The sequence below is a fragment of the Amyelois transitella genome, chromosome 17 (assembly GCF_032362555.1).
Source record: "Amyelois transitella isolate CPQ chromosome 17, ilAmyTran1.1, whole genome shotgun sequence".
Classification (NCBI taxonomy): Eukaryota; Metazoa; Arthropoda; class Insecta; order Lepidoptera; family Pyralidae; genus Amyelois; species Amyelois transitella.
In genome coordinates, this window is record NC_083520.1 from 6,599,834 (window position 1) to 6,607,585 (window position 7,752).

At 34.1% G+C, this 7,752-nt stretch overlaps 2 protein-coding genes across 2 annotated transcripts; one reads left to right on the top strand and one right to left on the bottom strand.

The window, feature by feature from the left end:
- Positions 1-890: 890 nt before the first annotated feature.
- Positions 891-3,390, top strand: LOC106134348 (ATP-dependent DNA helicase PIF1). The gene is made up of 3 exons (XM_013334369.2): positions 891-1,739; positions 2,009-2,172; positions 2,299-3,390. Exons 1-3 carry the CDS (start codon positions 986-988, stop codon positions 3,292-3,294), a joined length of 1,914 nt encoding a protein of 637 aa, XP_013189823.1. The 5' UTR covers positions 891-985; the 3' UTR covers positions 3,295-3,390.
- Positions 3,391-3,421: 31 nt separating this feature from the next.
- LOC106134346 (uncharacterized) lies at positions 3,422-5,530 on the bottom strand. The gene is made up of 3 exons (XM_013334367.2): positions 5,292-5,530; positions 4,136-4,328; positions 3,422-3,899 (listed from the first exon to the last, which is right to left on the bottom strand). Exons 1-3 carry the CDS (start codon positions 5,366-5,368, stop codon positions 3,492-3,494), a joined length of 678 nt encoding a protein of 225 aa, XP_013189821.2. The 5' UTR covers positions 5,369-5,530; the 3' UTR covers positions 3,422-3,491.
- Between the last annotated feature and the right edge of the window lie 2,222 nt (positions 5,531-7,752).

Genomic DNA, 7,752 nt, shown 5'->3' on the forward strand with positions numbered 1-7,752 from the left:
TACTGCTAATGATTTATGATGAATATTCAATATATTTATAGATGGGCATTAGAATAAAATAAAAAAATAGGTAGATTTTATTGCTGTTAGTAAGTAGGTACCTAGGTAGTAGGTATCTACTAATGGTCGTTTTTTATCAGCTTGTCCACACAAGTAATAAAAAGAAAACATTTATTTTATTTAGCTTAGTATTTTCGTATGTTTGTAACGAATAAACCCAAAAACTACTACCTAAACCGATTTAAAAAATTCTTCACCATTGGTAAGCTACATTATTCAATAGGCTAAGTGCTATAGGCATATATTTATAATAATATACATATGTATATATCCGGCTCGAAGGATCAGATTGGAAGACTGCTATGTTTGGTTGACATTTTTCTGTTTTAACGTCTTTTTCAGATAGAATGATCTTTCTCTTAATGTGTGTCTACCTTCTCCTTGCGTTAGTGTCGGATGCGTACCTAACCCACACTGGAAATGTAGACAGTGGTAGCATTAAATGTGCATCGAATGTTTTTCTGTGGTTTTTCATAATGTTGCTTTTTTGAGAGTTACCTAGTAAGAGTATCTACTAACCTTTAAGGCGGCTTGTTTCACGTTTAATTATACAATTTTTAAAAGTTTGACAAAATATGTGACAAGCCAACCCAAGCAAGCTCAAAGCACGCTGAAAGAGTAAGCTTTCTTTCTTTTCTATATTATGGCTTCCACCGGACTTTCGGTGATTCTGCCAATGTTATGGAAGAGTAATCTTTGCGTTTGCTCTTCCTCGATGGGCTCTCGCTTTGCCAGTGGGTTTTGCAAGTTGCTGAGTTGTCAATGTCAAGCTGACAAACAACGTCAACGTGAAGGAAATTTGATTGACGCTGTTTCCGTTGAATAAATAACTGCGCTTGCGGTTGCAAATTGTTTGGCGCGGCGTTATTTTATTTTACATTAATTTTGTGAAGAATTATGAATTAAACAGTGAATAATAGAAATTATGGCTACAGGAGAATCTTTTTTGTCATGTGCTGTGACTGTGGAGTGGACAACCCCTCAAGGATCTATATTGAGAAAGGTTGCTCATAAAACTGCTTCACTTCGCCTAATTCGCAATGAATTTAGAGAAATGTATATGGAAATATCAAGTGATAAATCTGCTAATATTCGTTTAGCGTTAAAAGGTATAAACGTATTTAAAAAGTTCATGGCCGAAGGTAAAGCAAGTGTGAAGTTTCAAGAAGTAGGTTGTACGCTTTTCATCTCCAATGCACCACCAACCAATCTTGTTACATTTTTACGAACAATTTTTGTAAAAATGACTGGTGACAAAGAGAAGAAAACTGATACAATGCCATCCAAACAAGGCATGCGGGCCAAACTATTGAGTGGTAAAGCTCAAAGCTTTGAAGAAATTAGTCCGGTAACAGTGGGTGATTTGCAAACCGCGAAAAGTAAAATACCTAAGTCTACACTCACTACTCCATCACCACCATCAAAGAAGCGAAAAGCTGAAGACCCAGCTCGAGGGCCAGCTCCTAAGAAATTATATTCACCATCACCACTAACAAACACTAATTCTTTAAACCCTGAACAGCAAAGGGTTCTGGAAGCATGTGTGAGTGGGAAAAATGTATTTTTTACGGGTTCTGCTGGAACTGGAAAGAGTTATCTGTTGAAAAGAATTGTGGCAGCCCTTCCACCTGATGTTACAATGCCCACAGCATCTACAGGTGTTGCAGCTTGTCATATTGGTAAATGTTATTTTATGCATTAATTTTTTAATCCCATTATACCTACTGAATCATATGAATCTGTTTATAATAATGTAAAATCTTATTGTTACCAAATAAAAAAACCTGCACATTCAACATGTGTTATATGATAATCCAATAAAGATTTGAATCAAAGTTAGTGAAAATACCTGCCTTATCCAATCTAGGCTTCTCTCCAGAAAAGCAAGGATGTAACTGGGATTAACATCAATTTTATATGTTGTACTAAACAAGTTTTCATTTTACAGGTGGAACCACTCTTCATGCCTTTGCAGGTATAGGAGATGGTAGTGGATCACTTGATGTGCTTAGAGAGAGAGCTACCAAACTTACTATGGTGGCCCAGAAATGGAGAAAGTGTAAACATCTCATTATTGATGAAATCTCAATGGTGGATGGAACTTTCTTTGAGGTAAATATAATATTTTTTTGTTATAATTTAACCATTTAACCAAACAATTATACCTAAGCAAAAACCAGATGATATTTTTTTATCCATATTCAAACAGTTAAACATACTTGATTCCTTTACTTACAGAAATTGGAAGCTGTTGCAAGACATGTGAGGAAGAACGAAAAGCCCTTTGGTGGAATACAACTCATATTGTGTGGAGACTTTCTACAGTTGCCACCTGTAGTGGACAAAGGAAAGTCTGAGAAGAGATTCTGTTTCCAAACACAGTGTTGGGAAAGATGCATTGATCTATGTTTTGAACTCAAAGAGGTGCACAGGCAAACAGATAAGGAATTTATATCCATTCTCAACAGTATAAGGATTGGTCGAGTCACCAAAGAAATAAGTGAAAAGTTGATTGGGACTGCCAGACAGAAGATTGAAAGTGATGGCATATTAGCTACTAGATTATGCTCACACACAAATGATTCAAAGTTGATAAATGATTCAAAATTAGAAAATTTGAAAGGTGAAGAGAAGGTGTTTTCATCTCAAGATAGTGAAAATTCAACTAAATTACTTGACATGCAGACTATAGCACCTTCCAAGTTGGTACTGAAAGTAGGTGCTCAAGTAATGTTGCTAAAGAATATTAATGTTAATGCTGGACTAGTCAATGGTGCAAGAGGAGTGGTAGTTAGATTTGAAGAAGGGTTGCCGGTGGTAAGATTTAAGAATAAAAAAGAATATACTGCAAGAGCAGAACGGTGGTTTGTCAAGAATTCCAATGGATCTTTAATATGTCGTCGACAAGTGCCACTGAATTTAGCTTGGGCATTTTCAATACACAAGTCACAAGGACTAACCCTGGATTGTGTTGAGATGTCTCTGTCCAAAATATTTGAAGCTGGTCAAGCATATGTAGCTCTCAGCAGAGCACAAAGTTTAGAAACACTGAGAGTTCTAGATTTTGACTCTAGACATGTTTGGGCAAATCCTAGTGTCCTGGAATTTTATCAGAAGTTTAGGCGTCGCATCCAACAAATGGAAATCATTCCACTGGGTAGGCCACTCGCTGATAAAACCAATAAAAAAGGAAAATTGAGAGAAATACTTGAGAAACAATTGAAACAGAGATAGAAATATCATTTTACTGACTATAATTATATGCGGTAAATTAGTACATGTGGATTTTAATTTTCAAGTCCAAGACTGAACCTATTTAATCATAATGTCTAAAATAAATTATAATTCAAATAAAAGCATATTTATTGTACATAATAGGGTATTTTTATTTAAAGAATATTCCATAAGGATGAACAAAACATTGAATTAGTTTATCTAGATTCTATATCAGTGAGAATTTCAATCTGTTCTTCTAGAGTAGCATGTTTCTCCTGAAGGCACTTGACAATGTATTTCATATTGTCAATATTTTGCTGCATATCCTTTTTACTTTGCGCTGACTGGTCTAAATTATTTTGAAGTATCTCAGCATTTCGCTTGTGCTGAGCTATTTGCTCTGAGAGTCTGGAATTCAAATGCTCTTGCTTTTTAATCTCCAGCCATAACCTCACTTCCAATGGTGTTTCATTTTTACACTTTAATGTGTCGGTGATGTAATTGTCAATTATTGGCTCCTTTAACCGACTTCTACAATTTTTGATGTCAGCGGCAATTTCTGCTTGAGTCATCTTACTCAGAATTTTATCAAGTTTGGTCTTGTGTTTTATCATAGGTGAATTCTGAAAGAAAATTGATTTGGTTACTAAATACATTCATTTAGTTTGAATGATATGATATCCCTTGTGAGTTGCAAGAACATTCTAAGTATACATACAATGTGCTCTACTAACTTTAAATACATGTTTATTTACATGTATTATAAACAAATGTGCATTAAATATTATAAAGTATATAAATAACCTGCATTAAAACAAACGAGATTCATAAGGTTGTGAAAAATTACTTTAAGTCTTACCAATGGTGATTTGATAGTGCTAACAGCATTAAAGATGGTTGGCACAGCATTTTCTCTTAGTCTCCTTTGGGAATCAAAATATTTGTTCTCAAAATGCTTGGAACAGATCTTGCTTCTTGACCAATCCAACATGCTACATTTATTTTTTAATGCCTGAAGCCACTTACTCCTCATCTCACTACTCGTAGGGCAACTGCAATAAATTTGAATGTTAAATTATTGTTTTGAAGGGATACAGAATATATTTCATGGTAAAGAAGTGATCTACCACAACAAAGTTACACATGAATCAATCAATATATTTTTTGTGAAAATAGGTACCTACATTGATGTTACATAATACATATTTAGTAGTGTTGGATCCTGGATTGGGTGAGTCAGGTTTTTACACAAAGCGACTCCCATCTGACCTTCACAATCATTTTAGGTAAACCTGACCCACATTGGATTGATGGTTACATATGTAGTGAATGTGCAGGTTTTCTCATGATATTCCCTCACTGTAAGAGCATTGGCATTGGCAAACTCATGTACATAACTTTGAAAATAGTCATGGTACATGGCCAAGGTGGGTGGTGGGTGGCACCTTACCAATTTGAGCACTAATACTCCTTGACGAACAAATATTATTATCCTTAATTTAAGATACAATTTATAATTAATTTATTCATTAAGTGTATAATTGTGTAAGAATATGGAGGCTCTTTTTGTAACTGCATATATTGAAAAAGGAATTTATTATAAATTAGTCCAAGCAAATTCCTTTGTAAAAGTGCTGTATGAAATTTTGAATGGCAGATTTTAGAGCCATAAAGAGCTCTTGCACTGTGAGGAAACAATGCTTATTTGTGTGTAAAATTGCAGCACAATTGAATAGGGTTAAGGTGTATATTTTTTTTTAGATAAGGTACACGTGAATCCGTCAGTTGTGGTAAACTTCAGCGTATCTCTGTTTTAAATAGGTTAAACAGGTCTTAATAACAATCATAACACCACAAAATTAGTTCCCAACATTTTATGCCTTGCTAAGGATTCAAGTTCACCATACATGACATGCAAATGATATGATATAAACACGAGGATATGATTGTTTTTAAATTTCTTTTCCTGGAATTCAGCGAGCGCATATAAAATAAAAATCAAAAGTGAAACTTACGAATGGAACGTCAAATTGGGAGGTTTATTGTGAAAATTTATCTTACAATTAGATACAGCACAATACACCTTCGTCATTATTAATTGTTTCGGTAGACTATAATAATAATAGGGTATTCAATTAATTTTCACTTTGTTTAGCGTTGGTATGGGAAGGGAAATAATCAAAATCTAAAAGAAAAACCGACACACCGAAACAAGGCGAAAAATATAGTTTGACATCTGTCAGATCAAATGGCCGTTGCGCTGAAGAGGACGTTGTTAGTTGTCAGTCAGTATTATAATTATTTTTTATAGGCAATGATGAATATCTGATACACCCATGTGAGTAATGTCAAATTTCGCGGAGAATACTTCGAAAAGCAATAAAATACATTATATACGGTCTTAACACACAGCATAGATAATGAAGAAGCTGTCTATGGTTTTACCATACATACGGTATAAAGCCAACAAATTGTCATTGGTTTAGCTTTCATTTCGGGTCACCGCAAGACATATCCATCCTGTCAATGTCATCTCTTCATAGCGTTTTTGGTTTTGCCGCGCAACGGTTTTTCGCTTATGAAAATTTTTTCATAAACTCAAAATAATTAGTATTACTGAATGAAAAGTGTTTCAAAGTGGGTTTTTTATCTACCACGATAAGAAACCAAGAAAATATTGCAATAATTTTACGTAAGTAATATGCAAAGTTCAAACGTGAGTGGGTTCAGAGGGTCCACATCTGCCGCTCCAAATGGAGAGCAAAATGTGAATCCGGTGGCTGAGGGCAGTTGTATAACTAATTCGTTCTTCATCTTCGGAAGATGAAGACAGTCATGCCAGTTTGCCACCAAACAATCGACGTAAGTACAATAAAAAATCTCACGATGCAAGAATTGATTCCTGGATTAATCGGGTCGCTTGCTTTTCTAATTACATTGTGAACACTGTCCCATATATGCCTGCCATGTCAAATGCTAATCTTTGTAGTGTGATGATGGGGCTGCCCCGTCAACATAACATCAGGGCTTTTTGAGAAACCCTAATTTAACAATACTGATTTGGCTTTGGGCGAAGGAGGTATCGAGCTTTAAATTAATGTGATTATTCCACCAACTGAGAAGAAACATTTGAAAGAATTGACAACTTTGCAAAATTTGGTTCTAAGTCTTGGAAGGGTATACAATACAAAAAAACATTACAAACCGGCACAGCTAGTTTGAAATTTGTATCACTACAGGTTAATAATGAAGTCTACCATTTCAATAAACAAAAAAGACTATTTGCTGGCAATAGAAAATTTCATTGCCGACTAACAAAATATAAATTTAGAACAGTGTAGTTACTACACTGTAGTATATATCAGGCTGGTCTGCAGAGTTTAGTTGATTGGGGAGCGCTACCAATAAAATAGTAATTTGAATGAAACCTTTTTTGACCAAGTTAATTTATTTTTGGTCAGGGATCACAAACTAATAAAAAATGGGATAATATGCAACTTATTTGTGGTACAAAAGGTCCGAGTGCATTGAAGTGAGATGCAATTTAATCTCTAAATATAAATTTAACAAATTGAAGTCTTAACTGATTCATCCTCAAACATGAATCTTAGAGATACATTACAGATTAAAAAAAAAAAATTCTTTCCCAGATTAGAAAATTTGCCCAATTCTGAAATTATTATTTCTTTTGTGGCACAAAGCTATGTCTGAATACACCTAACTAATTAAAGGAAAGTGGCATTGTCAAATAAAAAAATATCAAGTCAGTCTTTATATAATGAGAAAGATAAAGATTGATTGAGTTAATATAAATGTAATAAAATAAAATAAGTAATTAAGTAATTGTGTCAATTTCTGTGCAATAAAGATATTACAAACAAACAAACAAACTTCAAATATTTTAAGTCTGATTTAAATGCAAAAATAGTTAGGCCTTTAGTCACAAATATGTTGCCAATGCATGGAAAAACTTCCTAGAATCCTCAGAATATAATTTGTTTTTATTATTATTATTTTTTAAATACATACTCAACTTTATTAACTGTGATAATGAAATAAAACAACAAGAAATGTTTTTAAATCTGTGATGAGGACTGACTTCCAATAAGTCAACTCTAGGACAATGACGCATTCTTTTGAGGTGAGTGCTTGAAAGATCATGTTTTCAAGCATTGGACATATTGGTAGCAAGTAAGTTCAGACTCGAAACAATATACCAGGGCCGTACCCCCTTTAAGTGAATACTGCCTTATATATATCCTTCCAAGAATATTGTCAAATCCTTCACAACAAAGCATTTTGAGCATAGGTCTATTATCATGTCTTCATCCAAAAGGGATGTTAGAACATGCCCCAAATCTAACCACAGGTTATTCAAAAAATGTTCCTAGTTCAGAAACTAGATGGGATCATGCAACCCATCTTCGATCTGCAGGGCGTCAACCATTTTGTTTTTACAAAATTTGTATCTCAGAT